Below are 25452 nucleotides of genomic sequence, written 5' to 3' on the forward strand. Positions count from 1 at the left end.
ATGGACTTAATGAAACACGGGATTTGAGTTCTCCTCTATAATATGAAAATATTAAGATGAGACACTATGTCCTCTGACACTCACCCTTCCCATTTAGTGGTATAAAAGGACAGCTGCAGGACAGATAGTCCTTTCTTATAAGGAAATTTAGTTCATCCTCTTCAGTCAGTTTTTCAAATTAAGTTAAAATTATGTAAAATGGTGTCATTCTTGTAACTCTGTGTAATATTAACCATGTCATGTTTTATGAAAAGTGTAATTTTGTGTAATATTATTGTCATGTTCTTTGACATACTTTGAGAAAATGAAGACTGTGATAATTAGTCATGTGACCCAGATGTATTCATCACACCTGTAGTAGTCATGTATTTTTGCTGAGTGAACCTGAAGAAGCTACATGCGAAACACGTTGTTCGCTCCAATAAAGTCACATTAAAGTCATTCAGTGTGCGGTGGTTAACTTGATCTTCACCTAAGATGTTCCTGCGACTGACGAGCATGTAACTGAAAATACTGGCTGTGCATAAGGAGTTCTGTTCACTGTTATAAAGATTTCTTCTTCAAGTTCCTGTTGCCTGCAGTCCCCTGTGTTTGGGTCTAGCAAGTACTGACCTTTTGTCTATAATAATAGTTACCTTTATCAAATGAATCTTAATGAATTAATTTCTATCCTAATCCTTCATTGCTTTTGTTGTGACTGTTATAGTTATGATTCAGTTCTCACAGCCAAACGTGCCCTGTTTTATTGGAAAGCTGCCAAACTCTGCGATTCCAATCAATGTCAAAGAAGCTGTTTGCAAGTGGGAGTTGATCTTGTTTTTCCATAACATGGAAGGCAGGTACTGTAGGTGGATGTGTGAGTTAACCTTTCCTTACAGCAAAAACAACAAATACAATACATTGTGGGCAATTATGACAACACAACATATATAAAACTTCTATATTCTTACATAATGCTGAATACCTCTTTGAACTCTGCTTTTTAAGGTTTTATTTTTCTCAGCATGAACTCACTCGCTGAGGACCTAAATGTAACACCAGTGAGGGAGAAAAGCAGAGGAGAGGATGCTGATGTTGAATCTGTAAGCCACCTAGACTTTCTAAGAGACCCTGAGGTGTTGATGAGACTGCGAGCACGTGTTAGTAAAAGAGGCGGGTGATGGCAAAGACGAGCTCCATAATGTGATTTCCCTGCTGAGTGGAAGAGAAAATACGGTGCTGCAGAGTTCATTAGATATTGCTGGGCTGATGGAGTTGGCTAATGAGAATCTAGCATGAAGTAGCTCACACACAGATACATATGGCAAACTGAACTCTACTGTAGAGACCAGTAGTGTCACTTAGACACACACAAACACTGTAAGTGAGAGCATGGTGTAAAATAAAGGCCCCAGCACAGGAGAGCGATAACATGACATGACTCTAGTCCTTCATTATCTTTGTGGTTTGTTGTTCCAAACTTGACAAAGACTTCATTATCTCTTTCCCTGGAGTACACATGAACCACCACCAGAGATTTGTGGCATGTGAATGTCCTGTAGCTCTCTGACCAACATGGATTTTTATTCTCTCTGTACCGTGTTTGGTAGACTGTAACGTAATGCTGATATAATGAGCTTGGTGGAGTCTTCTGTTCTCACAGAGAGAGGTATATGAGGGTAGTGTGAATTGGTGTGAGACTGAGCTTTTCTTCTGAGAAAAACCTTCTGTGAAGAGTGCAGGTGTCACGGTCGAGGCTGTGCCCCAGCATATTCCCTAGTGTCTCTTGTGTCTCCCACTCCCCTGCGTTTCCAGTGCTCCCATCTGTCTCTCCCATAGACTGTATATAAAGATGGATGACACGTCTCTACTTCCTACCACTATGTAAAAGTCAAGCCAAAATATCTCCTTTTCAGGAGCTGCCATCCTCCTTGTGTGATGTCATTTGGAGCCCCCTCAGCTGTCCCACCGTTTGATGGAGCAGCTGTCATAACTGTCAATCATGACATCATTCCCCCTTTTTATTTTTTCAAATAACTAATTAAAAACAAACTTATCAGAAAAATTAGAACATCAGCTGATAAGAACTACCTAAAATGACAGAAACCATCTTTGGGAAAAATTTATTTGACATGCACTTAGTTTGGCCCATGTCCCATCCACTGACAGGAAGGGGGCGTGACTTAAGACCTATAGTGCAGCCAGCCACCAGGGGGCGATCGAGATGTTTTGGCTACACTTTTGGGGAGCTGTCATGTCATCAACTTTATATACAATTAATGGTCTCTCCCTGTCTGTGTCTGTGTTGGCGTGGGCGAGGCTTTCATCTCTTCACTCTCCTGGCTCCCTGATCATCTGCACACCTGCCCTCCATCCGCTCATCAACCTGCAGGATATCAACCCTGATTCTTCACCCATTCTTTTCCAGATCGTTGTTCCAGCCACTATGGTAGACTCACGTTCTTGGGCTACTTACTACTAGTGATTTTCTTGAGAATTTGTTGTTTCCATGTTTTTGTGTGCTGACACTCACGGTTTTTCCCGTGCCCTAGGATCACTGCACTCCCATCTGCTTGCCAACCTGCCTCTTCACCTCCACTTCACTCCAGCCAGCCACGCTGTCACCCTCACCCTACTGCAGTACAGCCATGCTCCAGCTCCTTCCATTATCACTCATCCCCACCTGCAAATATCCAACATCTTCCAAACTCTCTCTTTTAACCTAACTCTCTGTGTCCATCTTCTGCGTTTGGGTCCCCACTCACTGATTGAAACAGCCGGGGGCATGTTTAAAAATCCCCAGGACAGAGAGATAAAACACACAGAAACACGCAGAGTATTGAACAGCCCCCCAGGAACGATAGAGAATTACGGATACTTTAGTCGTTGAGGGAGGAAAAAGAGCCAAACAACCAGCTGAAAAAACATTTCTTCCCTCCACACATCCTCAAGTGTTGTTTGGCTTCTTGGGAAAATAAATCCCAAAGTCTGTTAGAGCTTTAAGCACCCCGGTGCAGCCACACACACACACACTCACGAGGAAGACTAAACCAACAGCGTGTGGTGGCAGGTGATGTCTCTCAAAACTTAGACAGCAACAATGTAGCCAGTGAGGGAGAAAAGTAGAGGAAGCCCATGCAGTTTGGCAAAAGCTTTAATTTCTTGAACTTTGAGTTTGGCTTAGTTCATTGCTTGTGCAGCAATTAAAGACTGATGACAGAAATATGGCACCACACCACCGTTTATAAAGGGTTTATAAGTTGTAACTAATGGTTTTATTAATGGTAAGTCATCAGTAAGAACTTTGGGGTTGCTGAGTTGTTAGAAATCTCTGGCGATGAGTCATGAAGTCATGCTCATGAGTTTCTCACTTTCTATTAAGCTACCAGCAAAAGTAATTGATCTGCAGTTCTAATACGTTATTGATAAAGGCGTTTTACATGAATCCATCAAATGTGCAGTTTCAAATGTTAAGCAATTGTTCTGCTGGAGGAGGATAAGCATCAGAGAGATTTTTCACAACCTGGTGACCGAAAAGATCCAAAAGATCCAATTACCCAAAAGATCTCTCAATAAAGCGTCTGTAAATTATTTATGAACCATTAATAAAGTTATAACTCATAAGTCTTTATAAAGGGTGACTTATTAGATAGTGGTATCAACATAATGACAGGGTATGTTTCATCAGTTAATTGGAAGGGATGATGACATGTACTAAAACTTGCAAATAACTAGTAATAAAACGTATCAATGTCTTTAATCATGTTATTAATAATGTGCTGTGGACCTCTATGTTTAATGATTAAATAATGCAGGGCTTTGTTTGTTTACCTCTGATTTCATTTGCGGGTCTGTTTTTTTCAGAGGAAAGGAGGTTGTGAAGCTTTAGAGATGGGTATATTAAGGAGAGGAGAATGGTCAGAGTGTGTTTCTAAGCATGACCTCCCCTTAACACATGAAATATTACCTAAATATGTTCACATGTGTTACACTGTACATGTGAACATACAGTAGCTTGTTTGAGGAAAGTATTATTTTACATTACCATTATTATACATGGTAACAGATAAAGTGAATATGTCACATAGAAAAATGGGGTTGTTCAACTACCAGCATATGAGTTTGAAACCAGTTTTCTATACAGCTTTCACACTTATTATTAAAGTGAATATAATGAACCCTTGGGCAAAACAGTGTCTGGACCAGGTAAAAACCCCTGAAATCAGCCAAAATGTAAAATTGAATAAAAATGTCACCCACCAAATCCAGAGCATAGTATTTCATTGTAATTTTATTGTAGAGGAGAGTGAAATGTGTGCAACAATGAAGAAGGCAAAGACGGCAAAAATAATGGGGACATTACTCATCTAATGAAGACCCTGATAAAGAGCACCAGCTGCGCAAACATGACGTCATGCACAACAAGTACTGGAGGAGGGAGAAATCATCATCAAATGTTACCCGAGCTGCTGAAAGATTTATGTGCTAGAGGGTCCTGTCAAGAAATGTTATTTAAGTACCTGGTGAGTCACCTGTTTGGCTGTGCTTGTTCTGTCTGAAGTTTGGAAGTGTTCATCCCTGCTTCCACAGTGTTACCTGCAGCTGCATTAACACCTACCACTTCTTAACAATACAATTATGGAAGTGATGGTTTAAATGGATCGCTTTAAATGTCTCTATTTTAACAATAAAATCAGGGAACATGACAGAACGAAGTATCATTTGGCTTGTGAAAATTCTCATTATATTAATCATGTTTTGTATACTTGATTGGAATAGCCTGTCCTACAGTCAGTGGCAAACTAGAAAAACAAAGTGCCATATGTGTGAAGTGTGAAAGAGGGTTTATACGAAAAGACCTGGCATATGCATACACCTATGCATTAAGCATATACACATATGTATAAACACATTTTTTTTACAAACACACACACAACAGAGTCCGCCACAGTCCTTCAGCTCCATTTGAATGAAAGCCCACAAAGCCATCTGTTCTCAGCGAGTAAACACACAAGCAGCAGACGAGGGTCATTTGATGGTATAAATACATGTGAATTCCATTAAATTCTGGTCTATTATACATCCACAATGGATCAGGTCTGTAAAAATTATATCTATGGCTTTTTGGATGCGTGGACAATTTGCACTACTGTATGGGATGAGTAATGATGTCAAACATGAAGGCTGACATTAAAGACATCTAGTCTGTTGGGGATATATGTGCATGAGCAAGCACAGAAATATACAGTATACTAACACAAGACAAACACACAGCGTGAAGTGTAAGAGAATCAGAGACATTAACTACTTGTTTTGTCACATTTGTATTGATAGACCTCACGCCTAACAAGTCTCTTTAACAGCATTTTGCACCGTGCTCATATGTCCAGTGAAATCAAGCATCAAATCAATTGAAATAGCATCACCCTTCACTATTTATCTCCACTAAGCTTCGGAATGACAACCTCCCTGAGGAGATCAGGCAAGAGACGTCACTTATAACTTTTCTACACAAGACTTTTTTTTTCAGATTTGTTTTTACTACCACATGGACATTAAATAATTAAGATGTGAGTGTCCCACATGTTAATCTAATTTGTTGTGTTATTGTAAAATCACCTTAATTTATTGTGTCCTAAACTTTTATCTTTTTTCACCTGTATTATTATGTCCTATTTTATATTTATTATTTTGTTTATTATTATTTTATTTAATGTTTTATCATGGCTGGTGATATTCTGTACTTTTGTTAAAGGGGGCATATCATACACATTTCCAGGTCTCTAATTGAATATCTTTACATGATTCACAGTTCAAAAAAGTACTTAACTTATACTGACCCTTTACACAGCCCCTCAATTCAGCCTCTGTCTGAAACAGACCATTTTAGCTCCTGTCTCCTTAAGGCCTCCCTCTCAATGAGCCCACTCTGTTCTGATTGGTTAGCCCCCAGAAGCTGCATCTCAGCCGACTTGCAGCGGCTACGTAAACAAACAGTAGTGATTTCACTTCTTTTTCTTGTTCTCTACTCAAGATATCACAGTGTTTCCCCTACATTGAGCATTGCTGCTAAAATTGCACACTATCATTAACATCAATGGGCTACTAATGATTTTCACTCATTAACTGTGCGAGCACAATAACACCTTAGTTACCATGGAATAGTTTTGAGTCATCCTCCCTCTCCTAATTGTTCAAAGGACATGTACATGAAAGGTACCGTTATAAGAGTAGTGTAGCTCCATTAAGGAATAAGGCAGTGTGTAATGTGTGTGCGTAGTGAGTGTGTGGTTGAGCAAGCGGCAGAAAAGTGACAGTGAATGTGAGTGGAGCAGAGGAAAAGGTTAGCAGCAAGTTGTCAATATGGCAGTAAATGTACAGTATAGACTACAGTGTGTCATTTAATAAATGCGGCAGCTTCTCAAGACCAAGAAAAGTCACGTCTATTGTTTCCCCAGCTGCTAGAAAAGTGAAGGGGGTTAGTTTCCCCCCCCCCCCCCCCCCTTCATTTAAAATAATTGAGGGCTTCCATACATTTTTCCAGCAAATCGTTTTTACAGTTCTGACATAATTTCGCTTACCACTCACTGCTGGACAGAGCAGTAGTATCTACAAAGGCACAAAACTTTTAAAACTACATTTATTAGTGCCTCAATTCCATATTGAGTTTATTTATTTGCTAGTTAATTAGTTTTTAACCTGAAGTCCAAATAGTTTGTGATTGAGTGGACAAACAGAAAAGAATGGTTAGATGATAGAGAGAATGGGCAGTAATGCTGCCTGCGTGGACTACATAAACCAAACAAGCCACAGTGAGAGCTGGCTTAATGCCTCCCAGCGTGTATTAGTCCCCAAAATGTCATCATATTGATCATTACATTGTGAGGGTTCTTCTTCAGTGACTGAAGACTCCCATTACAGATTATTTCACTGGCATTTTCAGACAACTGATGGCTGAACAGCTTTAAGAAGTGCTAAAGCCAACTACAGCCTCGCCCCTCCTATCCACACACACACACACATTCAGACAATTAAACCAAACAGAATATATTTGAACAACTCTGACTTTATTTTGCCACATTAATTTAACATCTTTATCAGAGCAAGTCTCTTGAGCCAAGATGATTGAAAACTTACAATACCATTGCATCTATCAGACAAGCATGTGTAAAGAGCAACTTCCATTAACTGTAATCCTTATTACACGGACTGTAGACCTTAGCTGTTAAAAGCTTCTCTAAAAAGATAAAACACTGATAAGTTTCCAATTTAAAGAAAATTAAACCTGTTGCTCTGATTCTATAAGAAACACAAACATTAACATAAATTACATAATGAAATGCAGTCTCATGATCCGAGACAAGAAAGAACACAAGAGTCCTTGTTGCTTAATGTACCAGTGTCATCCATTGAAAAAAAGACCAGTAATAAAAAACAAAAGAAACACAAAAAAAGTACCAGCACCATTCATAACAAAAACAAAATGTACTAGAACTGTCCATAGCTGGGAGACAACAAACATGGATGACCTGATTCTGAGATTAGAGCTGCAAAGATTAATTGATTAGTCGATCAACAAAAATTGCCCACTATTCTGATAATCAATTAATCATTTTGAGTCATCTTTTAAGAAAAAATATTTAAATTCGCTAGCTTCTTAAATGTGAATATTTTTCTTTAGCCCTCTCAGATAGTAAATTGAATATCTTTGGGTTGGTCACAACAACTTGACAAAACAAGACATTTGAGGTCGTCATCTTGGGCTTTGGGAAACACCAATCACCCTTTATCACCATTTATCACCATTTTATAGACCAAACAACAAATTGATTAATCAAGAAAATAAATGACAGATGAATTAATAATGAAAATAATTGGTAGTTGCAGCCCTATCTGAGATTACAATACCCTGCAAACACTATTACAATTTTCATTTCAAGTGAAAATCCCTCACCCTATGGTGGGTGTAATGTTCTCATCAGTGGCTGTGTTAATACTTCAGTCCTGCCCTCACTTTGTTCCTAATTTCCTAATATTGCAACATCTTCTGGAGCTGCATTTCTCATCACATTAAATGCTCTCTATCACCCCCCCAAAACCAGAAACATCAATGATCCTTAACAGTGTTCATATGTGCGGCTGAAAAAATCCTACAGTCCTACAGAACACAGATTTTATTCTTTAGTCCAAGGACTTTGCAAGAGCACTTTCTGAATGAATTTGTAGTAGTTCAGTGCATAGATGACTCCTAGCATCAATGCACAAGCTCAGGCTGCAGAGCCATTGTTGTCCAGAGTGATCACTCCTTCAATAAAAATGCCAGTGTCATCATAATGTCCAGTTTCTCCACCCTCCTCCTTGATGACATACTATATATGCCCATGGATGTCTTCTGCAGGTCTCTCAGGATGTCATCTCCTTTGATGTCCTGTATATTTTAAAGCTGGAGTGCGGGACTTTACATATAAATGAACGTCTGTTAAATTCCAGCCCTTGCCGAACCAGTTCACTCAATGCTGATTAAGCCTATCACCGCCAGATAAATCTCTCTGTATTTCACAGTATACAGAGTTTTTAAATCTGGTGTCTGGTAGGACATTCCCGCACTGGCGCACCGGTATTTTACATCAACCAGAAATTATTGGTTTCCCCTCAGATTTGCTGGGAATATTACGTCATGTTAGGCATCCCAATGCATCCCGACGGGCATACTGAGGATGCATGGCTAAAAGCTGTTGTAATTTTTGCTGTAGAACTGTTAATATGTCATTTTATTAAGTTTTAATATTTTTTCAGACAAGAAAGTAACCATTTAGATTCCCAATATGTGGTCAGTTTATCCAGTTAACACTAATTCATAAATTTGCTCCGATGTTTTCGGAGCAGCTGGCTGGGTGAGGCCAGTCAGTCGGCGTATGTCATAAAGCACGTGTTGACAGTGTTTTAATTACTATCTCTGCCAGAAAGGGGAGACGTTCCGCACTGCAGTTTTAAGAAAATAGGAGAAAAATGAAACATTTGTTTACGTAATTTATTTAATTTTAATGGCATATACTTTACTTGATGAGAAATGTTCATCTTGCTCACATACCAAACAATTTCTAAAAATAAGTCTGGTGATATTCTATATGTCTTTTCTTGTTAAGCTGTGTAAATGAAGACTGAATTCTAAAAAAAATCTTTGTTGACATGTACTTTGTCATAAACACCCTGCTTAAACCAGATACATTTTATGTGCATTGCTGTGGCCCGAGGTGTTTTTGAACTTCAACTTTATATTAGCTTCTGAGTGGTAAGGACAAAATATCTGTCATATGTCCGGTGACATGAAGTTCTGGGAGCAAATGTGGTAAAATAGACGATTCTCTGGAGTGTTGACCATCATTGACACTACAGAACAGCAGTAATTTTACCACATTCACTTCCTGGATTAGTACATTCTGGTTACTAGCTGTTGACTATAAAAAACTAAACTGTATTTTGACTGAAAAATAACCCAGAGCTCTGCATTAAAAAGATAATACTGAATATTTTAAAAACTGAGAAATCCCCTTTCAATTTATGGTAGAAAGATCGAGCACTATAATAAAACATTAGACAGATTAGTTTCTGTCTAATGTTTTATTATAGTGCTCTGTCACAGCACGGTGCATCAAGTGTGTTCTACACACATCATTTGACACATGACATGGCCATTAGACCTCGAAGTACATAATCATGAATTGGACTGTGAGCTCTGTTAATAATGGAGCTAAAAGAGGTTCTGTGGCTGAAGAGACCCAGTGCTGACACTGACAGAGGACTAACACTGCCATTGTTGTGCAGCCAACACATTGCTTTGTTGAGCAAAATGTATGAGCTTGTTATGTTTTTAGGGTGTTTCACGTTGTGAAAGCTATTTTCTCGGCCTATTCTACAGATTCTTAGTGTTGACACTAAGGCTTGTAATAACTAGTGTGCGAGTGACAACAGAATCTAAAAACATTTTCTATAATATAAGACACTATACTTGTGACTAGAAAATGCAATTACAGTGACTAACCATATACTTCTGAATGAGATGTCCATCATCTTCACCAAGGTAGAGGCTACAATAAGTGCCTTGAGGACTGCAGCACTTTTAAGGTTGACATCACTTGTAGCCTGTGTAAAAGGATTCCAATGATTAAAAGACAAAATGCATAAATAATTACAAGAACATGTTTAAAAATTGTAGAACATTTCCAACATGTGGTAACCTAAAAAACTATACATTGACTTAGTCATACATACGGTAAAAGGCCTCCCCTCTTTAATTAAAGAATGTTAGTTAAGTATGACTTAGTTTTTATAAAATGTCAGAGGTCTGAATGTGCAGGGTGAAAGGACTGTTTTAACTTCTATTTATCAAGGAAAGTTTCACTGAGAACAATGCTTTCTTCTTCACAGGTAGGTACCGCTGAGCTAAGGATTATCAAGTGCCTTGCTTAAGGCATGCACTGTTCCTTCACTTTCCCCACCTTAGGATTGAATTGGTACCTTTCTAATCACTGCTGCTTCTCTAGCCCATATGAAGTGAATGTTTCTTGCTCCTTACAAATAATGTAGGCTGTTCTTGAGGCAAAATGAGACCTCATATGGTCCTAGACAGGTACATTTCAGAAATACACAGTGTTTATTAACATTTTATACAACTATGTATACACATATTTACCTCTTGCAAGATCTCCAGATATTTGGCTAGTTTCTGTCCAGAAACGCGTCCCTCCTTCGGGAAAACAGATGTCAGCTGGGGTAAATGACTGTCCAACTGTGCCAACTTAATTTTGCCTTAATATTACTACAGAAAAATAAGCAAAAAGTGTTAGATTAGAGAACGGGACAGTGCAGACAGACAAGGAATTTATTTTCAGAAACATCATTTTATTCATTATTACTTATTTATTAACTGCTAGACTATTTTCTAGATACTGCAATATTTTACTAATGAATCATTTTATATTACTTTACAGCATTTAGAAATGACATCAGAAATTAATATTTTCAAAGCTTTAGTGGATGCAACAAGCAAAGAGACAGAATTTTATGAAAAGAGAAGGGGAGAGTAACAATTATAGAGATTGTGTAATTTAACTGTGCCAAATGTAGTTTGTGAAATCAGAAACTCTTTTTCATAACCACAGCAAAGTACATTCTCAAAAAATATGGCAGTCAACACAAAAAACTGGAGTAGTATCAACAAAAACCAAACATTAATAATACATTAATGATAAATTCCCATATTTAGTTTTGTGCTAAATTTACCACACTGACAAGATTAGAAAACATACTTAACGTTACAGACAGTCAGGGATGACCAGTCTAAGTTACAAACTGTGACAGTGGTAAAGGTGACGCAGCAAGGCATTAAATAATTGGTAAAACTAACAAACTAACAAACTAACAAATTGGTAGACTAGTGTTAGGTGTTCATAAACTAACATAATAAAGATAAGAACTAACGGTTAACAAGACAAACACTGAATTCATCTTGCATTTTAACAAAAGAGCAACATCAAGTTGATTAGCTTGTAACATTAACGTAGCGATAGCTAACGTTACATCTAGCTACACTTGCTAAGTTAGCTAAAATTAATGTAAGTTATCAGAGCACACAGCTCATAACTGCTTCTTTTTCTATCAAAACACATTTTAAAGTGTATACAGGACCCTGTTAAAGTAGAAAATATAGTACACAAATGGTTATGAAATGCTTACTTACCCAAATCAGAGATCTTTAATGCAGCATTTTTCAAGCTGCACACACTTCCGAGAAAGAAAAAACAATCCTCCCTGTAAAATGGCGGCACGTGTGTGGGCCATGGATGTATTATAAGAGCTCTTATTATACATCCATGGTGTGTTTACATATTTTTTTCTAGTTACTTTTAATTGAGTAAAATTAACTTGTTTTAATCACAGACAGTATATTCTGGAACATGGAGCAAACATGTTTTTTCAGCTGTAAACTAAATGATGTGACTGTACTGTGATGAAACACATCAATGCTTTTATTAATATTGACATTTCTTACCAAATGTATAAAAATCGGCTTTTCATGGATGGCTCAACACACCATCTAATGTTTTAAATCAGACCTGAACCTTGTAAGGCCAATGCTGATGTAGAGTTGATTGGTTGGGACTGATATCTATGTCATGTTTCAGATCAGTCTAAATTAAATTGTGTTTTATTTTATTAAGCTACATAACAGTTTGGATTTTTATTATAGGTACATTGCAGACTGAATAACATAATTTACTGCATCTCTCTGTCAATGAGGATTTTTTATAAGAAAAAGTTTTAGTGGAGCTTTGAGTTGAGATTATTTTGTCACAGTACAGTCAGATAGTTGTGCTGAAGCTGAGCTGCTGCTTTCAGAAAGTATGCAGCTGTTCCAATTGCAGGATGACCGTACCGCGTCCTCCCGAGTTTGTACTCCCGAGTCGAACTTGCCAAGTCTGAACTTGGCGTGTTTGGTATTGAATAAGGCCAGATGTCAAACTGGCTTCAGTCAAAGCCTGGCGCTCTTTCTCTAGTGTTTCATACATGGTGCAGCCATATACTAGGTTCTGACTCAGTCTTGTTTAATTATGCTGGAAGGGAGGGAGCTACCAGAATTTGGGTGTGTAGTTACTAGTTAAATAACACATTAAAATCTAAGAAATAAGCTTGATTAAAACATGAAACATTAAAAAGGGGTCAAAATCTGTTTTTTTCAGTGCACACAAAACAACAACAAACACAAAGCGGGCACAGCAAGAACTTAATTGGACATAAGTCCTTTCTTCTTTTTTATGTGTGTGTGTGTGTGTGCTTGTGTGTGTCTGTATACTCACCTCCCTCCACTGTTTGGTCTCAACACCTTGCGTATAGAGCACGCATACTGTGAAAAAGTACAAGATAGGCACAGAATGAGATAAAACATTGTGAAATTAAGAGAAAATGAGAGAGGCAAAAGGAGAGAAAAAGAGAGAGACAATCAGAGAAATGTAGGCAGATTCCAAATGGGAAATCAATGTGAGGGTTTTAGCTCCAGTACAGTGGACAAACAGTCATGGCACTCAGAGCATAACAAATATTTCCCAAATCACAAGACAGCATATCCACAAAAACAGACAAGAGCAATGCTGACCAGGAGAGAAGAATCAAAAGGACAGAGAGAGAGACAGAATGCAGCAGTTTTAAAAGAGTTAAGTATCAGCACAGGGACAACAAAAGAACACAAACATCCAAAGACAGATATACAACATACTCACATGGATCTGACTTGGAGAATGTGTCTTTATCCAGCAGGTTTCTGGAAAATGATGAAAGAGAGGAGAAACAACTGTTACTCAACCTTGTGTTCATGCTGACATGCTGCTATGATGAAGTAATGAATTCAAAAGCGCTTTTTTGATGAAATTGCACTTTTCTGTAGACTCCAGACTCTCAATAGTAAGTAATTCTCTACAGTAATTGTTAAATTAGAAACTGTCCAAATGTAGAGCTGTGTGCAGGTTACAGCTTTTTTCTTCCTCTTTTCTTTTCTTTTTTTTATTTGTTAAAAAAGATGTTAGGAATATTTTTGCTGCATTTCTTCTTTCACCCTCTTCTCCTTCTGATGGTGCATTCACTTGAATACAAAGCTTTATTCGGTGAGGTTATTTCTGAGCTTTTCCCCTCTTGTCCTCAGAGATTTTTCACCACAGAACTTGGTATTTTGCAGAAAGCTCAAGGAAAAAAAAAAAAAAACATCAGTAGGTGCGCTTTAAGTTAGATTCGATTTGTACAAGAAAGAAAAACGATGCCCCTCCACAGCTTCAACATCAGTCTTTTATGGTAGCTTCTGTTCTGCTGTCAGCTTCTGATCATTTGCTCAAGTCACAAGTGGTATTTTTGGAGAGGCTTCTCATAAAAAGGGTAATTCCAGAACAAGGTACTTCAAAGTACTTAAACACCTGTACCTTTATCTCTTTGAATCAAATTCAACAAAGTAACAGTACTTCTAACTCAGCTGGATTTTTTGGGGAAACAAGGCAGGGTAAATTTGTGACCAGCAGCAACACTTCTCACCCTGTTCCTCACTGAAATGAACAGGGAGCGAAATTTGGCTCTTTAAGGAAGTTTAGTCCATGTAAAAATTACAATGATAATGGTGTAAGTTGTTCCATCCGTGCAATAAAACTAACAAGGATGTGTCAATCAACCCACACATTCCTGGGAACCCTAATCAGTCAAAGTAAGGGAAATCACCTGTGTGGGTGTAACATGGATGTGTAATTACTGATGCAGGACATGTATATGTTACTATATCTAGTCCTGTATATGTTGCCATGCAACTATTCTGTGTTTAAGAATCATCACGTATTTAATTTTATTTTCATTTATTTAAGGACAACGCACATTAATCAACATTTCTGTAGTGTTAGCCAGCGGGCTAATTTTCAACTGCAGTCCTTTGGTGAGATGTTCTGAAACCAGTGAAGTGATGTTCCAACAAGTCGTCCAAGTCGTGTGCCCTTTGTGCTACTCTTAAGCATAGTTTTACTGCACGGCTACAGATAATAACAGACCAAATTCTGCACATCTAAGAAAATGAAAGCACTTGCAGTAAAGCCATAAAGTGGCTGGGTACACAGTTCAATTATTTTCACATTTACAGTCTCTTACATGTGCATGTTGTTTTTTATGTGCACAAACACACATTCTAATTCATACATTCACATACTGCAAAATCAGATGGCTCACAGGTGTGCAGATAATTATGGGGTTTGGTATCTTGTACAATGGCAGACTGATTACCAGCAAGTCTGTGTTTACTGAACGCTTGTCTCTTTTTCTGCCCTGCAAACACCCACCACGCCTCCCTTGCTGCAAGCGCGTGCAGTGTGTAACCTCACGCTTTCCTTATTAAAACAAAAATAGTCACACTTTAACAATTTTTTGTGTGAAATTTGATCCTTACACCATCATGCTCTGTGTGGATTTGACTGTTAATAATGTCAGTTCTCCATTCAGGAGCCATCAAGCATCTTCAGAGAGAGATGCAATTCACATCTTGTGTAAAGATTTGCAACCTACAGATGTTTTGAGGCTCACCAATCCACTTCAGAGAGAATAAACATTTTTCTCCCATTGCCATATGTCTTACTCCAGAATTTGCTATTTCTTAATTGCAAATTCCCTAATAAATGGTGTAGTAATGTGTGATATCAGGGCAATTGCTATCACAGACCATGCGGGGGGCGGCAGTCAAATTGTGTATAGATCCAGGATTGGAAATAGAAAAGAGAGGCAGATGGAGAATATTTCCTTATTACAAGATCAGTCTTTTATATCTTCTAGTAGCAATCCTTTTTTGCTACTAGAGGATATAAAATTCATCTTTGAAATAAATATTGGTAACACAGGAAACACTGCAACAGTTTCTGTAGCCTCTAAAGCATATATAAGGCGAAAATTGATTGCACAGGCAGCTAAAAGAAGAGCATGTAAACAGAATAAAACAGCAAGACACGGAAATTAAAATGAAAGAAATTCAAATAACAGAACTCTTCTCTGATTTGTTATTTCAAGATCTTTGTGACCTTAAATTAAAATTGCATGATTTTTTACAATAAAAAAGCCGAAAATGCACTATATAGGTTAAATCCAATTTCTATGAAGGAGAGGAAAAGATGGGTAAATTATTGGCCAGGCAACTGAGAGATGAAAATTCTGCCAATATGATAACAGTGATTAAAAAGGGGAATTAGTTAACCTCCTCAGCTAAACAGAGTTTTTCAGGATTACTATGAAACTCTGTATATATCAACAGTTCCTTCTGGTTCTACTCAAGATGATTTGGGGTTATTTTTCTCCAAGATAAATGTGCCTAAGCGCCTCCCTGATCAGGTGGAGAGCTTAGAGTAACCTAAGGCAGAGATAAGAAAGGCTGTGTCACTTTTAAAAAATGGGAAATCGCCCAGTTATGATGGATTTCTCATAGAATATTACAAGGAATACATACTAGCTATTCCTGTCCCAATTCCATGTGAGGTTTATCAGGAGATATTTAGGAAAGGACAGGTACCTCCAGCCCTCAATGAGGCCCTAGGATCACTCATCCCCAAGAAAGATAAGGACACCCCTGACCCTTCTAATTTTAGACCCATAAGTTTGCTCAATCTTAATTGTAAAATCTTGACAAAGATTCCAGCTTTATGTCTACAATGAGTCCTGCCCAGCGTTATTCATTCTAACCAAGTAGGCTTCATGAAGAACAGGTCTTCATCTGACAATGTGAGGACATTATTACATTTCATGTGGTTGAGTAAATCTGAACAGGTCCTAATAACTGCTATTTCTTTAGATGAAGGCGTTCAATAAGGTGGAGTGGGAATGTCTTTTTTCCACCTTATCACACTTTGGTTTTGAGCCTGGTTTCATTAAGTGGGTAAGAGACATTGTATGAAGAACCAAAGGCTGCAGTAATTACCAATGGCCTAATATCTGCATTCTTTAAGGTTAGTAGAGGAACACAGCAGGGCTGTTCGTTAAACCCTCTATTATTAATTATCTTTTTAGGACCCCTGGCTTCTGCTATGAGAGTCAATACCAAAATTAAAGATGTTGAGGGAGGGGACAAAGAACATAAACTACTGCTCTAAACAGATGACATTTTGGCATTGGTAATGTTATACACTGACCTCTCTGCCACCCTTGATAGAGACCATACAGTCATATTCAAAATTTTTGGGCTATGCTCTTAACTGGAATAAGTCAGAGGCCATGCCACTCTCTGCATCCTGTCATCCATATAAAATCTAACTTTAAATATGTCCAGGAAGGAATGAAATACCTTGGAATTAGACTAAGTTGGGATCTGGAAGAAATGCCATTGTTGAATTTTAATCAATTGTAGGAGAAATGGAAAAAACTGAAACTGACATTTTTTGGGTAAAATTAGTATTCAGAAAATGGCAATAGCTCCCCAGTTTAATTACATATCAAAGATCTTACAAATTACTATACCATCCAACATTTTTAATAAATATGGAAGTATGGTTCAACAATTTCTGTGGGAAGGGGAAAGACCAAGAATCAAAATGAGCAAACTATGTGTCCCTAAAGAAAGTGGAGGATTAGGCCTGCCCAGCCTTAGACTGTATGTTTTATCCTTTGAAATTGCCAAATTAATGAAACACTGGAAGTTGGGAGAAGACAGAGTAGAGTGGGTAGATACTGAGTCACAATTGTGTTCACCATTCAATCCTATGGATATATTATCCCAGAAACTAAATACATTGAATCCTATTCTTTTAAATCCCAGAGGGGTCTGGACCACAATTCATAGATTGTATAAATTGTCACCCTAATGGAAGCAGTGGCACTCCAGTGGCAAATGATGTGTTGTATATCTGTATAAAGATAACAATTCCTGGTCTTAAAGAGAAATTTGGCTAAACAGTTATTAGAACATTTACAGTACAATACATGTATTGTATATGGGAGTGCACAGTGGTCAGATCATTCTGGGTTGTGGGGGCTGTAAGTGAATGGTCTGGTCTAATAATTCCCATGACTCCCAGCTTGTATCTGTTAGGGGAGAGATCTCAATGTCAAATGTGTCAAAGTGAGTATTCTCAGTCAGTGTTAGTAACGGTTGGCTTGGTCACAGCTTCCAGGATTATTCTAAGACACTGGAAATCAGTTAAAGCCCCCAACATAAAGGAATGGGCAAGCACAATGGTAGAAACAGCATAATATGAAAGTATGCTCAGCAGACTGAAAGGTGATCAAGTAGACATGGATTCTGTGTAGGCTTATGTCAAAACCAATGGTAAAAGTTTAAAAAAAAAAAAAAAAAAGGTAAAGGTACTTTATTTGTCATAGGTAAAGTTCTACAGTGAAATTTAATCTCTGCATGTAACCCATCCTGAGTATAAGAATGTCTTTGGTCAAGGGCACTGACAGGAGAATTAAATTTCTCTTTTTCTTATTTTTCTTTGGACATCACACTCACATATTCACATGTTCAGTTCAGTTCACACTATGCCCTTTGAATGCTGCTGTTAACACTGTAGTTGTTGAAAAAAATGTAATTAGTACCATTAATTCCCAAACTGAGAATATTAACTTAAGGATATGAGTAGTGTTGGTAACTGTTGCAGCTAATTCTACACCACTAACCATAATTTCAGCATTTCTCATTTTTAGAGGAATCTTGTGAAAATGGCATTTGATTAGTGCCTGCTGTGTCACTGATTTACAGCAAAGGTTGGAGACAGAAAATTATAGGCTTTTGTAATGCAAGGAGAAAGATCAAAAAGGTCATTTTCAAGGGTCTCTTTCACACTGTGTGCTCCTCCGCCTGTCTGTTCCCCTCCACTCTCCAATCTCTGTAATTTATTTTTAGCAGTGTGTGATGTAGTCTTCCAAAGTTTTGTGAAATTACTGTCTATGTGTGAAAATGAGTACATAAATCTATCCTATGATACACTAAAATACTGTGAAATACTGCAGAAATACTTGTTCCTACCAGGATAAGATAAAAGAAGCAACTTAAATTTGACTGAAGTCTTACAAATGTGTAACTTGTGCAGTAGAACATGTTAATAGGTGACTGAGGTTGATTTTTCTTTCTACTGTTGAGGAAGACAATTGATGTTCTCTGCTTGAAATTTACAATAATTACAAGTTGTCTGAAGAATCATAACTTTCCCTTGAGTTTTCATATTGACTTTGGATGTTTTGATCTTTAATTTAAAGACCATTAGAGTCAAAACATAAAGCTCCTCCATTATATGGTTTTTATGTGCCTCTCTTAGATAGATCATAGTTATTCTCTTGCAGATCTGTTGGCTCAGAGATATACAATGTCTTTCATCTGAGAAAACACTGAACAGTTAATGACTTTTTGACTACTGACATTGCGGTGTTCACCTTACTTGAAGTATGTTTGCTGTATTAAGGCTGGATGATGCTTTTCCGGGCTGCACAAAAGTGAACGTGCCAGCGCTGTATGCAATTGGTTTAAAGAATGACCAATTAGCAGTTGTCAAGACATTTCATTTAAAATAACAAATGTGAACCTCATGGTAGCGCTTCAGGAGAAGTCATGGGATAACCAAAGTCATTAGAATATATCATCTGGGAACCATAAATGTCAGTACAAAATTTTGTTGCAATCTATTTAGTAGATGTTGAGATATTTCATTAGAAAAGTTTGACCTGCTGGTGGTGCAAGAGAAAAAGTCAGAAGATCACCAAAATCAGTAGGATTCATCCTCTTGGGACCATGAATGTTTGCACAAAATTTCATGGAAATCCATCAAATATTTGTGTTATATTTTACATTTATGAGGTATTTCAGTCCAGACTAAAGTGGCGGACCAACCAACCAACCAACCTATTGACAGACTGATGTTGTCAGCATTGCTAAAAATCTGTCTTGGCCAGATAGTGTTATGTGACCTCCATCTCTGTCTGTGGCCATTAAGCAAAAGTTGCCACATCGCCATTGATAGTGAACTCTGTTCTTTATATTATTTCTTTCCTTACTGTCTTTCACGCACTGTCCTCTTCAATTTCCCACTCTGTCTTTCTTTGTCTCCATGACCTTGATTTCAATTAATTTTATAAAGGTCTTTCTCTCTCTAACTTAATCTCTAACTCCACCCATGTTACACCTCCATCATGCTTGCGTGACCTTTTCATAATATCTGCCAGAGGCTACTGTGTACCAACACTATTGCCCTACTTGTTTTCTTTTGCTCACTCTGTCACTACAGTGACATGAGAGCCCTCACTCGAGATGCCAAAGCCTGCGTGTTTCTCTATTTCTTGTTTCAGGTTCTTTCTTGTTTCATTTTCTTCTGCAGTTGCTGTTGCTACAAATCTTTATCTGTGTTCTTTCATCAGCCTCATCTATTTTGATCTTTTCTTTGCTCCTGCATTTCTTCCTCTCTCTTTTATAGCTTTCAAGAGCAAGTTGAGAAGACAATTACAGATGAAAAGAAAAAACATGAAATCCTGACTGATGTTTTACAAAGTTACAAAGACAATTTGTGTTGCAACATTTAAAATGCTAGCTGCAAAGTCCAAGGTTCCAGGCAAACACACATTTCATTACAGTTCAATCTAAATTGAAAAGAAAAATGGATCTGAAGTTGCTAAAGCAAGATAATTGAATTAGCAAATCAGAACACACACTGCACTGACTTTAAAAGTAATTTCTTCCTAATCAGAAATACTGCACTGTTGAAACTTCAGTAGAGGAAAGGGAATTTGGAAAAAAAAAAAAAACATCTTGCTATTTTCAGGTTATCATGCTTACATGTACAAATGTCTCAGAAATGTATTGTTTCTAATAATTGGATGCTTTGTTTGGTTTAATTTATTCAGCCCGTCTCCAGAAACATATGCAGATACATTTGGACACTTTCCACACACCAACCCACAAACTCAACTCTAAAAAGGTACATTAGCATTAGCATTAGTCCTCAAGAAAATTACTCAGCATTACATAGTGTATTTATACAAATTATCCCTAAAGTATGACACCAATAAGTCAATTACTGTTAATGGGATTGCAAAGATTCATCAGCACAAACCAATCAAAACCACAGATCTGATCTAAATTCAGTGAGACATTCATCAAAATACTAAACAAAATTTTGGGAAAATTACAAGCAACGATCCAGTTTCTGTTGTCCTGCAATGTTAGTGTGCAGACTGACCATATAGACTAACAAAACAAAACAAATGCCATTTCATAAAAAACCTATCATAAGCTTCTGTAACTGTATGATAAATTCTCCACATGAAATGGTAGAACATTTAACAAAGAGACAGTTATTTCTCTAAAACAATAGTAAATATTGTAGTGTTTCTGCTAGATAACTAAGTAGGCAGTTATTTTCTAAAACTATACAGCAACAGCTTAAAGTCCCAGTGCTTTAGCTTCAATAATGTCTGAGTGGAAGGTAATATCATTTTGAGAAGGAGTTGATCAAATAATTCAGGGATTACAAGCTTTCTGTTTGATTGGATAATCTAAAATAATATCTGTTTTACAGAAAGAGAAAAGAGAGTGACAATTGAATGCAAACTCTGCTCAATATACTAATGATAATGATAATAATAATAATTTACTGCTTAATTTGGGTGATTTAGTGAGCCTCTATATAATATAACAAATCCATGTCTCTATCTGTGAATCAATGTACAAGGCAGAGAAATCTGTGGAAGAGGAGGAGGTTGCTATATTTATCACTTCGTCTACAAATTATACATATTTCCCATTAGATCATGCGTGGGAGTCTACCTAACCTTTCATTTATTCTATTTTTATATTTGGAGCTGTTAGCTCAGAGTGCATCAGATCATGTTCAAATTCCTATATATTACTGAAGAAGAAAACAGCGCTAGGGTGTATAAGGTTGACACTCAGTGTCTCTACATTTCTGTAGAATAATCAAGTAAGTGCAAACAGATAAATGTCAAAGAGGTTTTTACTGTAGGAACCAAACCCAGAAGCCACCCACCCACCTATATAGTACGTGTCTATGTTGGAGAAGCTAATTAAAGATTTGCCTTGAATATATGCTACAAAAAGTCACAGACTTGTTTCAGAACCAAAGTTCTCATAGTGAAGTGTTGATCCTGTGCAAGCGACTTACACATTAAAAACTCAAATGTGGCACAGAGGAAAGAATTACTAGATATGTTCAAAGAAAGCTCATTGGAACTGTGTAATGTATTATTAATGGTTGTTTTAATATTATGATGAATATTTTATTAATTTATATAATATCTAAGGAGTAGTAAAAATAGTTTGAAATATGATTACTGTCTTTCAGTACCAGTGAACTATTCTGTCACAGTGGAATATTTTTTTTACTAAACCATAAAAGCTGAAAGTTCAAGTGTATTTCATTCCTGATTCCTCCTAACTCCCATTTGACTTTGTGAAAATGAGTCATGAGACTGATGTCATGTGTTGTGCATAGTGGACATTTACCATTTGCATTTTACTGTTGTGACTTTGTAGGAACGTGTGTTGTTTATACATATTATCACCCAACCATGCAAGCATCCAACCAATTATGTTAGTACCCCCCCCCCCCCTTTTCTCTCTCTCTTTCCTAATTTAGTTCATTTGTTTCCTGCACTGGTCCAAAATTAATCAGCCTGTATGTCATCCACCACTGCCTCCTCTCTATCTTTGTCATTTGTTTATCTGTCGCCTCTGTATTATCCCTCTAATGGTCTCTCCATTATCTCTTATGTTAAACAGAGCCTCAAATTACTTTCATCCCTGTGCCTTTACTTTCCAACATTCAGTCAGTCAACACACATACAGTATTTGTAGATATGAGCAAAGGTCATGGGTTAAAATCTGAAATATTGCAACAGAAACTGTGTGAAAAATTGTTTCATCTCTACACCGTTACACATTATTAAAGTGAACCTTTGTACTTTTGAGTAATACAGTGTTGATACACTGAAGCCGTAAAACATTTTCTGGACACAAAGCCACTCTCATGCTGCAGCTAAGGCAGTGTCGATGTAATCTAGCGGTTAAATCACAACACATTTCAGGCCAACAGTAAATATCAGGTCTTAAAGATATTTACTGTCATACAGTCAGAATGGCATGAGTGTGGAGATAGCCAGTAAATGCCAACTACAGTATAGTGCAGTATATATCTAATCTAATAAATTATGATGGAAACCAAACTGTGTCTGCTGCACTGTAAACGCTGCCGCTATGTGTATTAGAATTGTTAGTCTGTGAATTAAATGCTGCTTGAGGCAGAAAGGGTGCTGTACACCAATTGTGGTTTGGGCCATGAAGGTCTTCTGAGAATAGTGTTGCCATCTCTCCACAGAGATAATTGGTGAAAAAGGCAGTCTTTTGATACTTGGGCTCCAATAACCTAAACACAATTTGAATATCCAGGTTTAAGCCCATTGATAGTGCAATATCAATGGTCTTAAACCTGTAGTAGGTGTCTAATTACAGTATGTGGTTGTAAAATGTTGTCTTATACTGTTAGAAGAGTTTCTTTTTTTCTTGCTGCCTTTGTCAAGTTCATTCTGTGTGTCTCATTGTATCAGTGACACAAGGTACATACAGTTTGTGGGATGTTGCAAACATAAAATGAATAATTACCATCATAGTGTGTACCATCATAAATGAAAAGCTAGGCCTGTCCATCTCTAAAATGAAAAGAATATAGATATCCATAGGAACAAACACAAAATGAGAGGCACTTGGTTTATGGCTGAACAATGCAACAAAAGCAAATAAAAATCACTATAATTACAGTTTAATTACACATTATTGTAATTACAACAGTGTCAAAAATGCTTATTCACCAATGAGGAGTCATTTTATGCTGCCACTGAAAAGCTTTTGGTGCCATTAAATTATTTAAATCCAAATTCTGACAAGTACATTTTAACACTTGTGCTCTAAACCTCAGACAAAACCAATTTCATGTCAGCTCACGTAACCTGAAGTGTCTGTCTAGAAATGTAAATACACATAAATGATAACTGTCTTTCAGTTTTACATGTAATAAATAAAATGTCCTAATCATTGTCATTGATGATAGCTCAAACTGTTTAGAAGCCAAGTAACCAATGTAGATTAATCTAACTTTCCTCTCTGTATATGACAGAGGGATGGACTGATATCAGTTGTTTTACAACTTGTTTCTGAAAGAGCCCATTTACTGTATCTAAGGCCTTATAAATTTACATTTACATTTTACATTCTGTAATTTGGCAGACGCTTTCATCCAAAGTGACTTGCAAGCGTGGCAAGCCAATCAAACGCTAGAGGACAGTGACTCAGAAAGAGCTGTGGTACAAATTCTCAAGTATCTGACCAGGCATGAGTGCAATGAGGTAGACAAGTGCATGTATATAAGAAAATACCATAAACACCAAGAAAGTAGTGCAACAATCAACAAAGTGCTAAAAGGTTAAAGGGGTTCAAATGTTGAGGTGTTCACAGAAGAGCTGAGTTGTCAGGCATTCCTTGAATGCACCGAGGGAATCAGCTGACCTTATGGAGCTGGGCGGCTCATTCCACCATCGCGGAACCACATACTGTATAAATAGCCTCACGGTGGAAGAGCAGCCATTTGTGAAGCTCAAATATTCCTAGTATGCCTCACAAACAGCATTTGATTGAAAAAGGTCAGAAAAAAGTTAAACATTTGTATCGCTACTGAAAGAAAGAGAGAGGCCTCGGTGTCATGTGTACATGCACAATGTGTCTGAATAAGGATGCTTTGACCAATTGTGCAATTTATTGCAGTCTAGTACAAAAGCCCTGCTACAAAAACTGCCCTTATAAAAGAAAAGGTTTTTGTTGACATTGTTTCAGTCAAGGGTTTATTCTGTTTTGGTGTATTGACATCCAAGGTTAGGGGAGTTAATTGAAATGGGTTACAAAGCACAGGATGACATGCTGGGGTCTGTTCCTACGGTGTATTTTTTTGTGATTACACACACCGTCACTCACACAAATACACACATCAATTTAATCCTCATGTCAGCCATGCAAATTGTGGCACGAAATACATATTCACCCACATGCTGTACAGTACATATATAGACATAAAGATGTGTATAAATACACTTGCTTGCCACTCAAGCAGGTAGTGGAACAAAAGCTCTACAAAAGACCGAATTCAATGAAGCTTCAAACGGCAACACCCAGCTAGCAGGAGCTAAACCTGAGTAAATTCAAAACTGCGTCTGCTGAAGCAAAACCTCATCAAAGCGATTCTTTCATTATCCTGTGTCAACTGTAACCCCCATAGCATAAGTCTTCCTACATACCAGCCTCAAGTCAACAACGGTCCTGCCCTAAATTTGGAGGTAAACCTCACCTAAAATTTCATCAAATGAGGATCTCAACAATATTCAGACCCTTGAAAACTGCAGGGCTTTATTGCAGACATGCTGAGGTGATGTCTGCATCAGAAAAAAACATTCCCTGGGTGCACACTGTGGTAATTACTGCAAAATACAGCCCTCTAAAGCCCCTACAAAGCGGTAATCTCGGTAATAGGGGGATGCATCTTTTGTAAAGTCTCTTATAATTTGATGTCACATCATTTTGCAGAGCCAAAATGTTTGAAAAATTTTTAAAAAATCACTCCAACATTTCAGTAGGAAAATGAAAAAAAGGGCTTTTTCAATTAAAGTAAGCTGAGTTCAAGAGGAGAACAAGAATAAACTTTTCAGTGATGCATCATAATAACTACTGCTACGACATAAAATATTTAAAATGTGTCACTAGATTTGCATTAGGTGTTACGTAATCTATTTCAAAGGGATTGGCAATACTAAAGGGGTTTCAAACTAACTTCCTCAAACATAACTTCCCTTATATAAATGAGGTTATGAAAAGATCTGAGATGCACAGAGGCAGCGGGGGCAGGGTTTGGGTGTGTATGTCTCTGTGCA

The 25452-nt window shown here is 37.4% G+C and overlaps 1 protein-coding gene across 7 annotated transcripts in view; it reads right to left on the reverse strand.

The window, feature by feature from the left end:
• cpne5b (copine Vb) overlaps window positions 1–25452 on the reverse strand; it is a 128020-nt gene that overhangs the window by 85995 nt on the left and 16573 nt on the right. For 4 of the 7 annotated variants that reach the window (XR_010928186.1, XM_067587778.1, XM_067587779.1 and 1 more), the window contains 2 exons: window positions 13257–13297; window positions 12837–12883 (listed from right to left, as the gene is read on the reverse strand). Coding sequence is in view for 6 of the 7 variants with exons in the window: in XM_067587778.1 (XP_067443879.1) it covers window positions 12837–12883; window positions 13257–13297 (88 nt within the window). In the remaining variant the exon portion in view is untranslated. Of the gene's footprint in view, window positions 1–10021; window positions 10123–10672; window positions 10799–11288; window positions 11648–11719; window positions 12695–12836; window positions 12884–13256; window positions 13298–25452 lie in introns of those variants that run through there. The other 3 variants (XM_067587784.1, XM_067587781.1, XM_067587782.1) reach the window with 3 other exon arrangements.

The sequence above is a fragment of the Thunnus thynnus genome, chromosome 4 (assembly GCF_963924715.1).
Source record: "Thunnus thynnus chromosome 4, fThuThy2.1, whole genome shotgun sequence".
NCBI classification, from domain to species: domain Eukaryota; kingdom Metazoa; phylum Chordata; class Actinopteri; order Scombriformes; family Scombridae; genus Thunnus; species Thunnus thynnus.